The following is a 17154-nucleotide window of genomic DNA, read 5'->3' as shown; positions in this document are numbered from 1 at the left end:
ACGTGCTACCCTCCAAGTGAACTAGGCTGGTGGTGGACCTGTTTAACTCCCTACACACCTGCCTCGGTGGTGTAGTGGTCAAGATATGACCTTTAGTTTTCAGGCCTCCTAGGCTCCATGGGGGGTGTCTTATCTCTATCTGAGTGTTTTCTTCATGTATATTTTCATTTTATGACCTTTAGTTTTCAGGCCTCCTAGGCTCCATGGGGGGTGTCTTATCTCTATCTGAGTGTTTTCTTCATGTATATTTTCATTTATGTGTGGCATCAACTGGTTTTTATTTCAGCTCCACAAAATCATTGGCTTTGCTCCTGGACTTCTGCAAATTGTAATGATGTCAGAAGTGGACATGCCTGTACGTCAAGCAGGTGAGTTCAGTCCCCTGTCTTGTTTTCTCTATTTGATCAAATACAACATATGGCCTCAACAAAAGGGCCCCTTCAAATTGGTACCCAATTGGATGATAAACCCCTTAAAAAATTGTAATGATGTCAGAAGTGGACATGCCTGTACGTCAAGCAGGTGAGTTCAGTCCCCTGTCTTGTTTTCTCTATTTGATCAAATACATATGGCCTCAACAAAAGGGCCCCTTCAAATTGGTACCCAATTGGATGATAAGCCCCTTAAAAAAATAAAAAAAAAAGATCTGATGATTCTAAGCTACTGCCTAAAACTCACCTCAAACTACTCAAATATTGTTTCACTTATGAAAAAAATATTGATATGCTTAGTAATTAAAATGTCTTAGTAAATGTTGACCTTAATATGTTGTCCCATTTCAGGTGTTGTGTACTTGAAAAATCTGATCACAAACCAATGGGTAGAGAAAGAAGTTGACCCTGGAACTCCACTGGCTTTCTCTCTGCACGAACAAGACAAGGCCATGATCCGAGATGCCATTGTAGATGCTGTGGTGATGGCACCAGAAGTTATCAGGTTAGAATACCTCATCATCTTCCTATGAACAAGACAAGGCCATGATCCGAGATGCCATTGTAGATGCTGTGGTGATGGCACCAGAAGTTATCAGGTTAGGATACCTCATCATTTTCTTCCTCCCCCTGCCCTCCCAAGATGCGCCCCCGGGCGGTTGAAATTTGTCATTTTTCTGGAAAAACGCTAAAATTTACAATTTTTCCAGATTTTTCTATTTTTTTCCAAACAATTTTCCAGGGTGTAATAGCATTAATAAGTTAATTTATAATCTTAGAAAGCATGTACCAAAAGTTGATAGGTAAATTTTGAATTCAAGATTCGCCCCAGTTCATATGAAATAAATTCAATTTTTCCATAATTTTCACCTTCATGAACTAGGTTGAACAATGAATACAAATAATTTGAATGTCAAAAAACGAGTAATTATTTATTGTTGAAAAGTAAAAACAATATCTATACATGAAATATAATAATATTCAACATAAAACACAAGAAATTACAGTTTACATTAAGTACCTATTACACTTTACTTATAAGTAGGTATGTAACTCCTACCTTTTTCTTACACCATTATACCACCACATTCTCTCAAAGTTGCTTTTTGTCTCGAAACCAGGCATTGACTTGCGGGATTCTATTTGGTTTCTAATAAAACCATCTCTAGCTTTATAACCTACAACTTTGGATGATGCATTCGTAACTAGTTCTGGAACAATGACCTTCATGTTTTCCTCAACCACAGTTTGGAGTGTTTCAGCAGTCATATCCTTTGTCAAAGGAGGCTCAGTCAAAGTAAGTTCATGCCAATATATATTAAAGTGTTGTATGATGTTGCCGTTGGGTTTAATTCAGGTACATTGAATTTCCTTACTTCACTAGACTCTCCAGCTTCACGAACTTTCATTATTCTTCTATATGCCAATTCTCTTAGCACTTTACTTTCATCAGCTAGCATACTTATCAACAAGTTCTCAGGATGAGCATAAACATGCTTTGGTCCATCGAAACATGTTGACATAGTCTTAATAGAAAACCACATTGGCCCGTATACATTCATGATGAATGTAGCTAAGGTTTTCAAATTCTCAGAAGGAACCTCTGTTAAAACGTCTCAAAATTCTGTTGGCGGTCGTTAGCCAGCGAGAATGGGACATTGGTCCTGGTTTTGTGTTCGCCAGTTCTAAACTACAAATACCGGAAGAAACAGCATTCATTATCTTCAGTAGATATTTCTGGTCCGTGCTCAAATCATCAAGATTTGTTGGGAAATTTACGTCAGTAGGTAGAGGAATAGCCTCGTATTTTACTGGATTCTTGTCCTCAAAGTTCAACAAAAGTTTTTAATGGGGGGAACTTTTTAGATAACTTTTTTCCCCTGCCAAATATCCCGCGCCAATTTTTTTTTTTTTCAAGAAAATAAAAATTAAAATAAAATATTGCAGGTACCTAGGTAGGTAATAAAAAATTATTAATCCAGAAGAAAATAATTAAAATTACCTAGGTATAATTTCAAAGAATTTTTTAAAACGTTGAAAAGTTTTTCCCCAAGAAAGTGTCACAAGTGTGCTTCATTTTGTGAATCTTTTGTATCGAGCAGTCCGCATACTCCTTGATAAATTCCAAAGAGGTAAAAATTCTAACCTCACTTTTCTGATTTGATTTTCAAATCTTGCTCTTGATTTGGAAAAAAGTTGAACTTTTTTTTTTCATTACCCAAGAAAAATGTGTTTGACTTCCAAAGAGGTAAAAATTCTAACCTCACTTTTCTGATTTGATTTTCAAATCTTGCTCTTGATTTGGAAAAAAGTTGAACTTTTTTTTCATTACCCAAGAAAAATGTGTTTGACATAAAAGGCTTCAGGGGTAAATGGTTTTCTTTTAAGTCAAATCATTCTCTTTTCGTGTTATTTATTAAGTTTAGTGTAGCAAAATGGATTACGGATCGACGAAAATCATCGATGTGCTACGGGACACAATAGATCCCAACCAAAGACAGAAAGCAGAGCAGCAACTTGGTGAGGTATGTAATGTGTTTTGTTTTTGTCATGTTTGCATGTTGCATGTCCTTTTTCCAAAGAGGTAAAAATTCTAACCTCACTTTTCTGATTTGATTTTCAAATCTTGCTCTTGATTTGGAAAAAAGTTGAACTTTTTTTTTCATTACCTACCCAAGAAAAATGTGTTTGACGTAAAAGGCTTCAGGGGTAAATGGTTTTCTTTTAAGTCAAATCATTCTCTTTTCGTGTTATTTATTAAGTTTAGTGTAGCAAAATGGATTACGGATCGACGAAAATCATCGATGTGCTACGGGACACAATAGATCCCAACCAAAGACAGAAAGCAGAGCAGCAACTTGGTGAGGTATGTAATGTGTTTTGTTTTTGTCATGTTGCATGTCCTTTCTGCTCAGAAGACCCCACTCTCCCTCTTTTATTTGCTAATCTGATGAAAACTTCCATCCTAATGGTCAGAGAGAAAACTGCATTTTACCGTTTGGCTCTCGTAAAGAAGTGTGTTATTTTTCACCGAGCTTTCCACAGTATCACCATGTTGTACAATATGACCTGTAAGATGAGATGAATCATTTCTAATAATGTTACATTTTCAGTCTTAATGAGATTAGGCACATGCCAAGTCAGAGAGAAAACTGCATTTTACCGTTTGGCTCTCGTAAAGAAGTGTGTTATTTTTCACCGAGCTTTCCACAGTATCACCATGTTGTTCAATATGACCTGTAAGATGAGATGAATCATTTCTAATAATGTTACATTTTCAGTCTTAATGAGATTAGGCACATGCCAGGTATGCAGTATGTCAAGTACACACTGACTCAATTTTACGTTGAAAAAGTATTTAACTACCACATGATTAATAACTAGGTTAGAGATAATGGCATGGTGAATTCCAGGGATTAATCAAACTTGACATTTCTAATTATCTAGTTCATTTCTGTGATAATGGACTGCATAATCAAACTTGACATTTCTAATTATCTAGTTCATTTCTGTGATAATGGACTGCATAGGTGATAATAAATCAATGACATAGAACCTGGGTATCTAGTTCATTTCTGTGATAATGGACTGCATAGGTGATAATAAATCAATGACATAGAACCTGGACACTAATGATAAAGATTGTTTAGACATAAACTGGACATAATAAGTGGTTGGCTAATTAATTGAAAGGTAACAGATTTCATTAGGTTCATGTTCAATGCCAAATTAAGATTCCACACATGGTCTATCATTAAATCTGACTTTGTTAAATTTTCCTGAAAAGAATGGTCAACACATTAATATGACCTTTAGTTTTCAGGCCTCCTAGGCTCCATGGGGGGTGTCTTATCTCTATCTGAGTGTTTTCTTCATGTATATTTTCATTTATGTGTGGCATCAACTGGTTTTTATTTCAGCTCCACAAAATCATTGGCTTTGCTCCTGGACTTCTGCAAATTGTAATGATGTCAGAAGTGGACATGCCTGTACGTCAAGCAGGTGAGTTCAGTCCCCTGTCTTGTTTTCTCTATTTGATCAAATACATTTGGCCTCAACAAAAGGGCCCCTTCAAATTGGTACCCAATTGGATGATAAGCCCCTTAAAAAAAATAATAATATACAGGGTGGTTCGTGATTTGCGAACCACGCTTATATCTCAGAAACGGCTGGGAATTAAGGAATGAAATAAACGGCATCATGTAGATGAAATTTTGATGATTAAAATGGCATTTTTTAAATTTGCAATTTTTTTTGCAAAACGGCCCATTTTTTGCCAAATATAGGTCACTCTTATGGAAACCCCCATTTTTTATTTAATTATTGGAATCAGCATAAAATTTTAATTGAAAAAATGTATTCACTCGAAAAAATTTGCTCTACAAAAATTCTGTACACTGTGAGAAAGAAAAACAATTTCTTAATTATTTCTTTAGTTTTTGTATTATTCACTTAACTATTTCAACAACAATCAACAACAACAAACAAATTTATAAAAGCTGTTCAAAATGAGATCCATCTGTTTGTACACAGTAAGGCATTCTTCGCTCTAACTCAGGACCAACTGCGTTGGTTATCATATCTTGTCAAACTAAAAACATAAACGAAACTCAAATATTAGGGGAGCGAGGAAAAGTTTTCTCTCCCGCAGTCTTTGCACTCTGTGTATTTCTTATGGTGATTTTAGTGATCAAAAATTGATCATATCTCAGGATCGGTTTAGATTTTCGCAAAATCCTTTCTTATTGCACACCTAGACCATAAAAGGAATATTCCTACCAAATTTCAGCTTTCTAGGTGTTGTGGTTCTAGAGATAGAGCGATCAGTGTGTGAACTATGAAATGTGAAATGTGAACTGTGAAATGTGAATGAGTGAATGGATCTCGTTCTTATAATATAAGATTTCCAAACTAAATGCAAAATCATTTAATTCAATACATGTCCTAAGTGTATTTATGTTCAAAAATATATTTACAGAATTCTCTTACTATGGAGTTAAATCTTAGAACTCACATCATCTTTAAAACAATATTTGTTTTAATATTACACTGTTCTTTGGAATAAATTTACAAACTAAATACAGTCATTTAATTCAATCCATGTCCTAAGTGTATTTAAGTACCTATGTTCAAAAATATATTTACAGAACTCTCTTACTATGGAGTTAAATCTTAGAAGTCACATCATCTTTAAAACAATCTTTGTTTTAATATCTCACATATCTGTTTTCAACATTTAACAGGGTCCAGCTAGCAGTCTGTGTGAGCAACATAGTGAAGCACGATTTCCCAGGCAAGTGGACACAGATAGTGGACAAAGTGAGCATCTACCTGCAGAACCCTGATGCTACACCCTGGTTTGGTGCCCTTCTCTGTTTGTACCAACTGGTCAAAAATTACGAGTAAGTTGACTTTGTCTACACGGGGTGAAATTTTGCCATTTGTTGAGTTTTTTCTCAATAAGAAAATTTTGCAGTAGAGCATCTACCTGCAGAACCCTGATGCTACACCCTGGTTTGGTGCCCTTCTCTGTTTGTACCAACTGGTCAAAAATTACGAGTAAGTTTGACTTTGTCTACAAGGGGTGAAATTTTGCCGTTTGTTGAGTTTTTTCTCAATAAGAAAATTTTGTAGTCATCAAATCAACTACATTTTTAAATGACAACAATGTCACTGTATAACTGCCAAGATGTTTAGTCAAAGGGTTTTACCCTGTGAAACCGCTTGTAATTTTTCCACACTAATAATTTTTGTTTTGTTTTAACTAGTACACAACACAAGGGGCACGGTTAGTCTAGTGGTAATGTGCTTGCTTGCCATGCAGAAGATCCCGAGTTTGATGCCCACCATCGACAAAAAATTTTACTCGTTTTTTGATTTTAAATATTTCAACGGGTTATTTCTGGTGCTCTTGTGTTGACTCTTCGCGCCCAACTGAGGGGCATACTACGGATTTACCAGTTCTCAATGGATCACTATAGGTAGATAGTCAAACTTGCGCGTGGTTGGTAGTTGATATCCGTATGGGTTACTCTCTGGGCAATCACGTTTGTTGGTTTTTAACGGCCCCACTCTCAGTCTGGGTGATATTAATGTGAAGAGGTGGGCAGATTGTCTCAGTTTGGGGAGTACTAGTGACTTCAAATCTCTAAAGGGTAGGGGGAACTTCTTTTAAACGAAATTTTCGCTTGTTCATTCAGCTTGTAAAGAAAATGATCGAATAAAGTTACTAAACTTCAAATCTCTAAAGGGTAGGGGGAACTTCTTTTAAACGAAATTTTCGCTTGTTCATTCAGCTTGTAAAGAAAATGATCGAATAAAATTAATCGAATAGATCGAATAAAATAAAATTAAACTAATAAATTCATCATCTTTTCCCTTCCAGATCCGTGAAGTGACTCTAGAGCTGCTGCGAATCATTCAGGAGACGGAAAACGACGACCTCACGAATGTAATGCAGAAGATCGTGTGCACATATTCCGAACAGCTGACACCCATTGCCGTCGAAATCTGTCAACATCTCGTGCCTTTTCCACAAGTTTGGCCATGCCTCGGGATGAACTAGCGGGATTCCGGAGCGAAGCGACGGAATTCAGCTAGTACATAATAAATTCATCATCTTTTCCCTTCCAGATCCGTGAAGTGACTCTAGAGCTGCTGCGAATCATTCAGGAGACGGAAAACGACGACCTCACAAATGTAATGCAGAAGATCGTGTGCACCTATTCCGAACAGCTGACACCCATTGCCGTCGAAATCTGTCAACATCTCGCCAACACATTCCTGTCCGTACTCGACTCGGACGAAGGTAAGATTCGAACCCGCGACCCTCGAATTAGGAGGACATCATCGCATCGGTCCGTTAAAAAAAAGTTCTGTCGCCGTTTTTATTTCGTAGAAATGAAACAATCAACATCTCGCCAACACATTCCTGTCCGTACTCGACTCGGACGAAGGTAAGATTCGAACCCGCGACCCTCGAATTAGGAGGACATCATTACATCGGTCCGTTAAAAAAAAGTTCCGTCGCCGTTTTTATTTCGTAGAAATGAAACAACCGCTACATTAAGTGTGACCAGCCTAGTGAGCTTGGTTGGTAGCTTCTGCCTTGTAAGCGCTAGGCCGCGGGTTCGATTCGCACCCGGGGGCAGATTCTATCCTGAACGGATGATGTTCGTTCTCGGAACGGCTGGCTTTCTTCTATCCTGTTTTCCTTCTCTCTTCGCTTTCGGGACGATAAGACCTTAGTAGTTACAGTTCCCTCTATCGAACCTTTTGAAAAGTATATATAATTTTCATTTATATCATTTACTTTTTAATAGTGATGGGTAAATACCCGGGTACTTATTTTTGGGGTAAATACCCTGGGTATTTACCCGGGTAAATACCCAATTTTTATAAATACCCGGGTATTTTCAAGAAGCGCCTCAGTCGAATTGTGCCCGGGAAATAAAAAAAAATCAAGTGACGATGTTTTTTGTTCAAGTGACAATGTTTTTTGTTTATTTTTCTTCTTTTTTTAAAATACCCGGGTATTTACCCACCCTGGGGGTGGATAAATACCCGGGTAAATACCCAATTTTTATTTACCCACCCAGTGGGTATTTACCCACGACCCATCACTAGTCTCAATACAATTTTGTCTTTGTAAAATCTAAGAAAGGCTGATTTTATGAATAACTTCTGTCAGCTGAGGTCAGTTTTCTCATCTGTCTGCCACTGACTAAATCAGTTCTTTTCAGGACCGATTCGTTTTCTTTCTGTGGGGGTGGGTGAATGAACTCTTTACTATGTTCTATTAATGCATTTATTTCCAGGCTTGTTGGACACTGTACAACTTCAGTGAGATCAAGTTCCAGGATGAGAGTATTCTAGTGGAGGCCATTAGACTTCTACTAAACGCTTTGCTACATGACAAGGAGCTACCGGTGAAAGTAGAAGCGGCCATCGCCATTCAAATGTTCCTCAATCATCAGAAGAGTGTGGTCCAGCTTATTGAACCTCAGGTAGGTGAAACTGCTTGTATTTTTTCCACACTAATAATTTTTGTGTCAACTAGTACACAACAGAAGGAGGCACGGTTAGTCTAGTGCTTGCTTGCCATGCAGAAGATCCCGAGTTTGATGCCCACCATGGACAAAAATTTTTACTCGTTTTTGGATTGTAAATATTTCAACGGGTTATTTCTGGTGCTCTTGTGTTGACTCTTCGCGCTCAACTGAGGGGCATACTACGGATTTACCAGTTCTCAATGGATCACTATAGGTAGATAGTCAAACTTGCGCGTGGTTGGTAGTTGATATCCGTATGGGTTACTCTCTGGGCAATCACGTTTGTTGGTTTTTAACGGCCCCACTCTCAGTCTGGGTGATATTAATGTGAAGAGGTGGGCAGATTGTCTCAATTTGGGGAGTACTAGTGACTTCAAATCTCTAAAGGGTAGGGGGAACTGCTTTTAAACGAAATTTTCGCTTGTTCATTCAGCTTGTAAAGAAAATGATCGAATAAAGTTACTAATCTTAGGTCTTAGATAGGGCTCACATTTATATGTAGATAGTAAAGGGTCCGCCCGTATATTGTTGTGAATAAATAAATAAATGTTTTTGTCACTAAAAACTGACATTGAAAATTCTGTCGATTACATTACTTTCCCTCCTATAGGAAAGTAAAAATGGAGTCCTTACTTATTTTTATTGTTATGTGTGATTGCAGGACACTGGCGAGGATCCTGAATGTCATGCTGCTAAGTTACTGGAAGTTATTCTCCTGCAATGTCCTGGACAAGTTGATTATGTAAGTACCAAGCCTATAAGTTATTATAGTCCCTTCTTTTGATACCCAGAACAAGTGCTTGTTTATACTGTCCGAACCTAATTTCTACTATCCAAATGAAAACGATTGCCTAGCATAGTCCTCATACCTTATAAGATACAATAGGACATTTGTAAAGAATGACTGAGTTATAAAAAAAAGAACGAATTTTTTCAGTGAACTACTGTGTGACTAGTTGCATGTTTTATTATCCAAGTCATTGACTGAAAAGAGTTCTTTTTTTATAACTCACTTTTTTTTAACTTTACGTATCCTTATTTTACAAGTTGCTTCTAATGTTGTCCTCAGTGTATTCAACCATTCATCGAGCTCATGCTGGAACGTTTGATGCGCGAAATCAAAATCTCGGAACTGCGCACCATGTGTCTACAAGTGGTGATTGCTGCGCTCTACTACAATCCTCAGCTATTCTTATATTATCTCTATGTTTTCCAGTGTATTCAACCATTCATCGAGCTCATGCTGGAACGTCTGATGCGCGAAATCAAAACCTCGGAACTGCGCACCATGTGTCTTCAAGTGGTGATTGCTGCGCTCTACTACAATCCTCAGCTATTCTTCCAAGTGATGAACAACCTGCAGTCCAAACTGAATGCGCAGGAGTCTGTCACGGCCCATTTCATCAAACAGTGGATCCTGGACACGGACTGTTTTCTGGGGTGAGTGTCTGGCTTGTCTCTGATCAGCATTTTCTTTTAAATTTTCAAGAGGCAAACAGTGGATCCTGGACACGGACTGTTTTCTGGGGTGAGTGTCTGGCTTGTCCCCTATCAGCATTTTCTTTTAAATTTTCAAGAGGTAATTTAATTTACTAGAAAAGGCCGATTCTACCGGCTTGCAACAGGAATAATATCTCTAAAGTCTCAGCTTTCTTACAATACCCATATTGTCCCATTATGTCAATTTTTCACGGAGCTTTGAAGCATTTTCTTCTGTGAAACACGTACATAAAGCTTGCGCATTGCGGACTTTCTGCAGGATGATATAATGTAAATTAAAATATGTACTTAACCTCATTTTGGCTACGTTTTTCGTGTTCACCCTGTATATCTATTAATCTATTTGTTTACCCCCCCCCTCAGACTTCACGACAGGAAGCTGTGTGTGCTGGGTCTATGCACATTGCTCTCTCTACCTCCTCCTCGCCCCCCTGTACTGTCGGAGTGTGGCGATAAGATTCTGCCCTCGCTTATTCTGCTGTTTGACGGCCTGAAGCGAGCCTATGAAGCGAAGGCCAAGGAAGACGATAGCAGTTCCGATAGCGACGATTCTGAGGATATCGCCTCAGGTGAGTTTTTTTATTATTATTATTATTATTATTTTTTTCAATTCAAGACAGGTTTGATAGAGGGAGCTGTAACGATAGAGGTTTTATCGTCCTGAAATCTAAGGGAGAAGGTCAAGATATGAGAAAGCCAGCCGTTCCGAGAACGATTTTTTTTTTTATTATTTTTTTCAATTCAAGACAGGTTTGATAGAGGGAGCTGTAACGATAGAGGTTTTATCGTCCTGAAATCTAAGGGAGAAGGTCAGGATATGAGAAAGCCAGCCGTTCCGAGAACGATTTTTTTTTCCCTTCTTCCAAGAGGTTTGATAGAGGAAACTGTACCAACAGAGGTCTTGAGAGAGAAATACACTGTCCTCACGTCACATGAGCTCATGTGACATCACGGAGAGTCATCTCACGTCAGAAAGATGTGATTTATATGTAGTTTCCCCATAATATAGTAGGTGATTTAGTTCACGATAGCTACACTGACGGTATCTCACGCTCACGTGTCGTGAGGGCAGTGTGTTTCTACATTTAATGTCCCGAAATCGGATCCCCGGGGGAGACCTGACGCTTACAAGGCAGACTAGACGCGCTTCCAAGCTAGCTAGGCTGGCGATTGGCGATTCCTCACTAGAACCTTTAATGAGGATAAAATTCCATGCCTCGGCTGGGATCGAACCCACGCCCTCCTGTTTACCAGGCGAGCGTCTTGACCACTACGCTACCGACGCAACTTTTGAGTTCAGTTGGGTCGTTTCATTAATTCAATAGCACCTCTCTTACTCCGAAAAAGTCATCAATAATCAAGAAATTCACGTTTATTCATTTATCGTTAACCAGTGACAAGATTTGATAGGTATTGTGAAAGTTAAAAACGAGAATAAATATAGTTCTTAGATTTTTTATAAAAGTGCTTATCTACGAGCATATTGGTCAATAACGTAGTGCTTATTTTTAATGCTCATAACTCGGCTGGGGTCAAACCCTCAAACTCCTGTTTACTAGGCGAGCATCTGTGACCACTAAATCATCGAATCAGTAAAGGAGGCTCTCGGTAATGTATTCATCTATTCTTCCTTAATCCGGACTCCTTGGGTTTCAGATTTTCCAAAAGGATGGCCTGGACTATTTCACCGACATGATGCCCGCTCTACACAACTACATCACTGTAGACACCCCCGCTTTCCTCAGTAGTCAGGACTATGTGCTGGCCATCTTCAATATGTGTCGCTCTGTTCTTACCTCACAGGTAGGTCGGTCACCTTTAGTTTTTAAAAAAATCTGGTGTGAACATCACACAACACCAACTTTAGTTGAATGGGCTGTAGAGCACTTTAATTCCAATACAGGGCAAAATACAGTATACAGAATTTTTACACATTAGGTTGAAAAAATAGCTCACCCCTAAAGGGGATTTAGTTAAAAAAAAAGAAAAAAAATGCTGTCTTTTCAAATAATAAAACAAATCAAAGCATAACACAGAGTGAAAGTTGTCTATGAATAGAAAATTGGTTGATTTTATTATATTAGAGAGATGATCAATTTGAGTGAGAGAGAGGACAGGTGGGGTTCAATTTTGGAGGTGTCATCACTTCAAACACCGCTCGAAGTACACAGAGCCAATGTACCCACCTCGCATGGCTTTTTGTACATTCTGTTCGAATAGACGACGGTTGTTTTGAAGGACTTCAGCTGCTTCTTTGTTCAGGGGATCTTCTGGGTTGGGCTCCTGTGAGGACAAAGAGAAGGTTGAGGTTTCACCATTAGTTTTTAAAAGCATATATATATATATAAAAATGTATGCATAGGAAAGTTGATTGTTGACAGTGATAATTTTCATTACCAAGTAATTACCTATGTAGTAGCATAGACCCAGCAAGAATAACAATAGAAGGATACCTACCAAATTAACTTTGTGATTTTAATATTAATAATTTGCTTGTGTTAAGAATAGGTACTTACAAGGAACAAATATTGCAGTCCATACACAATGGAATTGATTGTTAAAACTGGTTTCCAATCTTCTCGTAGAATGTTCAAACACACATTGCCTTCTAGATCTATGTTTGGATGATATACAGGTGTTTCACATTTTACTTTTGGAGGTTCGTGCGGGTAATTGGGACCAACTTTAAAACTAAATACAAACTTCCCGCTCCTGTAAAATCCTTCATCTGGGCTGATGATCAATTTGAAACTTAGCAGATCATCTGGGTTGGGGAATTCTGTCGTACAGGTCTTCGGTAGATTCAATTCATTTAAATCTGAAAGAAAAACACAACAGACATGAAATAAGGTTTGTGTTTGTCTGATTGAAACATTGAAACCAGACTCTTGGCCAAACAGATAAGTAGGCCCTTTATAAAGCAGGACCCCCTGATGAAGTAAAACAGACCCTGAGTAGGTAGGTAGGTAGCTCAGTCGTACAGGTCTTCGGTAGATTCAATTCATTTAAATCTGAAAGAAAAACACAACTGACATGAAATAAGGTTTGTGTTTGTCTGATTGAAACCAGACTCTTGGCCAAACAGATAAGTAGGCCCTTTATAGAGCAGGACCCCCTGATGAAGTAAAACAGACCCTGAGTAGGTAGGTAGCTCTAATTCAGCTTTCGTAGGACAAAAGGTTACACAACCCAAGGTTCCAAGTGATAAGTCCTGAGGACAAAGGAACTTCCTCTTCCACCAAACTCACCTTTTGTGATTCTCAACTGTGCTGCTGACGCTTTCTTCTGTTGTGTTCCTGGTCGAGCTGGATTTTCTCCATCTTTCTTTTGCTGTTTTAACGAAAATAACTTTATCATATTTTTAATCTGACAGATAGATAACGTAGGATGGGTAGGTATTCCGTTGTTTGAAAATGTATGACGTGACCCTTGGTAATTTGGGTTTTGCCAATTCTAACTGAGCAATTTACCTAATAGTTAAAAGAAAACTATACAAGACTTGAAAAAGAAAAAGTTGAACACGAAAGTTCAACTTTTATTTTCATTTATTTTATTTTTAAAAAACAAATCTTTAAAATAAAAAAGTAAAAAGAAAATATCCAGTGTTGCCAGATGCACGTTTTGATATCGTTCGGGATTATCGTATTTATCGTACCTGATTGTGATGAAAGTCATAAAATAAATAATTAAATACAATAAATTATTAATAAAATACTTTTGAGAATACTTTAATCCAAGATCATCTTGTGCGTATTTGGAATTTTGGATGAGTGACCTTTTCATAATTTATTATTTTTTTCCTTTTTTGAGGTCTGAGATTTTGAAACACCCGGTACGGAAATACCGTACGTAGTACCACTTTTTTCCACGTCACGTGACGAGTTTGTCTGTAAACAAAAATTTTCAAAAAATTTCCCAGAAAAAAGGAAAAACTGAAAAAGTGGAAAATTTTCCAGAAATATCTCAAATTCAAGTGTTTTTCTTCAGTTACCTGTTTAATCCCTTAAATTGAAAGGTGTTTTACTTTTATTTGACCTGTCCAACTATCACTGAAGCTGTTGGTAATGTATCAGATTAGAAATTACCAAATATTCAAAGAACTATGTGAAAGAGCTTTTGATTCAATGGTTCATAGTGATCGGAGAAATTGCTGTTGAATCTGTAGACCTTTACCAGGGATAATGTCCAATCCAGAAGATGATTTATATGATGATGTATTTTTATCAGCACAGGAGACTGTGGATCCAGAGGTGATTAAAAATGTAAGTCCCAGAAATGTATTTATGAGTAGGCATGCACAACGGAGAACCAATCATCACCCACAGCCAAGTCCCAACCCAAGAGAAATAAACAAATCATACTAATGAATAGAAGTGTCCTCAATGGATCCTTGATCTTAGCTCTGACCATAGTACCAACCCTTGCAGTATGTTTGCTGTTTCTGAATGTGTACTTGCCTGGCAGGTAGTTTGGTTGAATTGAGTCAACCATTGTTAGGAGGTATTCTAGGCTGGTTTTTCTCATGTTCACAGTCTCAGACACCATAATACAAGTAGTCAAGAGTTGAAATGTTAAAAATAATCAAATTTGAAATTTTCTGTAAAGTTTAAAGGTTTATAGTGGGTTGGAGGAAGACCTGTAGGATTTTTTCTGAAATTCAAGTAGGTCCTATAGGAAAAGGTAGACAATGTCCTAAGTTAGCTGAACATTGGGTTATCATTTTTAGTCCGTCCTTCCTTTATTAAATTACAATAGTAATAATAAAAGGTATAGTGGACGGACTATTGTATTCGCTTCGGTGTCGTCTGTCGGTCGGTCGGTCTGTCTGTCTGTCTGTCTGTCTGTCCCCACAGAAGGACTTATCCAAACCTGGTCGACCTATATATCAAATTAAAGGTCTTTTTACCAGGAACACGAAAATGGTGGTGCAAATTTTGTCCAGAGAACCATAAAGCCAAAAATCCAAAAAAAAAACTGGTTTTTGGGGATTTTTTTTTCACATTTTCTCACACAAATGAGCTCTGATCTTGAAATTTGTCGCGACGACCTATGAACTCAAAGCGAGAAAGTTTTAGATAACACTTCAGCCGATCATTTAAGACCGGTTTTAGCGTTACCTATGTTAAGCTACGCCGAGAAAGGCCAATAAATGGATGGGTGACTTAAACAATATATTGGAAATAAAGGGAGAAAGGGCTCTAGTCTTGATTTAAAATCATTACATGAAAGTAAAATCGAAAAATCAAATCAAGAATAATTATAAACTGAATATTAAACAAATTAGGTAGGTACATAGGTACTGATTTTCTTTTATCACGATCGAATAAATTACGGGCTAAAAAATTCCCGGAGGGACGGACCCAGCTTGTTCAACAAGAAAGTTTTCAATTTTAATACAATTACTTGATTTCTAAATTTTGTACTTCTATTTTTTTCATATAGCTCAAACAAGAGATTGAAAAATTACAACTGGAGAAAAGTAGCTTGCACAGTAAAATTGAAAAACTTTCCAATGCCAACTCCATCATTAAAAAGGAAAATGAAATTCTCAAAACTAATATGTCCTCCCTGTTTAAGACGGCTCAAAATGAACTTGAGAGAAAATCTAGAATGATAGATCAGTTGAGATTGAACTCAGTGACGTAAGTATTAAGGGTTTTACTGAAGTACCTCCATAATTTCATTATTCTATTGGTCTAAAATGGACATCTTCTTTACTTAGATAGGACTATCTGTTTTTACAGTTATGATAGGTTTGACAAACCCTATAGTTACCCAGTTATCCATCAATTCGAGATAGTGCCATTCTAATGTCATCTGACTCAATTATTTTCTTTGTTTTCCCTCCATTAGGAAATATCAATCCAGTAATCAAGTAGACCCTGAAGTCTCTGTTCGACATAGTTCTGCTGGCTGATCAGAGGAAAGCGGCTGCCGAAAGCAAACGAATTGAACAAAGTGGAGGTACGTATGACAATGTTTTTGGGTCTGTCTACGAAAAAGTATTGCAATAGGTCCAAATTTTCAAAATCGGGAAATGAGTGGAAATATCCGTCTTTGGGGTCTCCTAAGTTAGAATCAGAGACCGCCTAATGCATATTCGTCATGACCCCATGCTAAAACACCATATTTGGTGTATCTCTGGATATGATACATAAGGCATATTTTTATTTTTATTTATTTTTTTTTCTACTTAGTGGTCCGCCCAATAATTGTACAGATAAATTATTTATTCAAAGGCTCGTTATTTGTTGTTTATTTCAACCTCAGTGTTGTAGTGGTTTGTTAATGCGATGGACGTGAGTTTGTGAGGTTGGTGGTTTGAATCCAAGGAGCGTATAAACAAAAGCTTTTTTTTACAGGCCCAACATAATTTAAGCTAGCTTGGATGACCGCTGTATCCTTTACCCAACACAATATTCCTGAATGTATACAACGTCGGTAGATATTTGGTTATTGTTATTATTTACCGAAAGGTTATTATTTGGATGTTTGGTTGGGTGGAAGAGCTCACAGTGTGAGAATCCTGCCATTAAAGCCTAAAAAAAAAAAATATTCCCTCGTTTTCGGTTTCAGGCTACACCTTTGTTCCCACGCAAGAGGTCCCCACGAGTTTCAACTTTGGCGGACAACCCCTGGGTAGATAATTGTGTATGTAACCCCCATCTCCCTTGGTACCCCCTCCCCTCACACACCTATATCACACTATTGAGCCTGTTTAGAAATCCTTCAGGCTACACCTTTGTTCCCACGCAAGAGGTCCCCACGAGTTTCAACTTTGGCGGACAACCCCTGGGTAGATAATTGTGTATGTAATCCCCATCTCCCTTGGTACCCCCTCCCCTCACACACCTATATCACACTATTGAGCCTGTTTAGAAATCTCTGTATTTGTAACATAGAAATAATCAAATAACACTTCGCCAGAGTAATAAAGGGACTTTTCAGTCCTAAATAAAGGGACCTATATAAAGGAACCTTTCAGTCCTATGCTGTAAATGAACTTTTCAGTCCTATGCTGGCAGTATAAACGAGGTACTTCTTTATGGACTGTACCCTAGACCTGCCTTGGTGGCGTAGTGGTCAAGACGCTCGCCTGGTAAAATTGAAGTTTTATTTTCCTTTTGGAATTTCCCCCTCTTTTTCATATGGTTTAGTACAGGCACTATCGT

General features: G+C 37.7%; 2 protein-coding genes across 2 annotated transcripts; one reads left to right on the top strand and one right to left on the bottom strand.

Annotated features, from left to right (window-relative positions):
- The first annotated feature begins 256 nt into the window (after positions 1-256).
- On the top strand, positions 257-16699 carry LOC103516477 (importin-7-like). The gene is made up of 15 exons (XM_026828863.1): positions 257-368; positions 783-936; positions 5675-5834; positions 6817-6954; positions 7032-7239; positions 8122-8126; positions 8249-8437; positions 9144-9224; positions 9699-9922; positions 10346-10559; positions 11639-11785; positions 14274-14408; positions 15425-15619; positions 15862-15946; positions 16559-16699. Exons 1-15 carry the CDS (start codon positions 257-259, stop codon positions 16627-16629), a joined length of 2118 nt encoding a protein of 705 aa, XP_026684664.1. The 3' UTR covers positions 16630-16699.
- Positions 11976-13560, bottom strand: LOC103516471 (NEDD8-conjugating enzyme Ubc12). Its single transcript, XM_008481434.3, has 3 exons — positions 13231-13560; positions 12499-12800; positions 11976-12265 (listed from the first exon to the last, which is right to left on the bottom strand). Exons 1-3 carry the CDS (start codon positions 13337-13339, stop codon positions 12125-12127), a joined length of 552 nt encoding a protein of 183 aa, XP_008479656.1. The 5' UTR covers positions 13340-13560; the 3' UTR covers positions 11976-12124.
- Positions 16700-17154: the final 455 nt, after the last annotated feature.

The sequence above is a fragment of the Diaphorina citri genome, unplaced genomic scaffold (genome assembly GCF_000475195.1).
Source record: "Diaphorina citri unplaced genomic scaffold, Diaci psyllid genome assembly version 1.1 scaffold1576, whole genome shotgun sequence".
Classification (NCBI taxonomy): domain Eukaryota; kingdom Metazoa; phylum Arthropoda; class Insecta; order Hemiptera; family Psyllidae; genus Diaphorina; species Diaphorina citri.
This window is presented reverse-complemented; position numbering and strand designations above follow the sequence as displayed.

Coding starts and splice junctions, on each gene's coding strand:
- LOC103516471 (XM_008481434.3), bottom strand. CDS start 13,339: ATGATAAAGTTATTTTCGTTAAAACAGCAAAAGAAAGATGGAGAAAAT. Junction 12,801..13,230: donor ACAGTTGAGAATCACAAAAG/GTGAGTTTGGTG, acceptor TTTTTCTTTCAG/ATTTAAATGAATTGAATCTA. Junction 12,266..12,498: donor GACTGCAATATTTGTTCCTT/GTAAGTACCTAT, acceptor TTGTCCTCACAG/GAGCCCAACCCAGAAGATCC.
- LOC103516477 (XM_026828863.1), top strand. CDS start 257: ATGTGTGGCATCAACTGGTTTTTATTTCAGCTCCACAAAATCATTGGC. Junction 937..5,674: donor ATGGCACCAGAAGTTATCAG/GTTAGAATACCT, acceptor AACATTTAACAG/GGTCCAGCTAGCAGTCTGTG. Junction 6,955..7,031: donor TCGAAATCTGTCAACATCTC/GTGCCTTTTCCA, acceptor GAATTCAGCTAG/TACATAATAAATTCATCATC.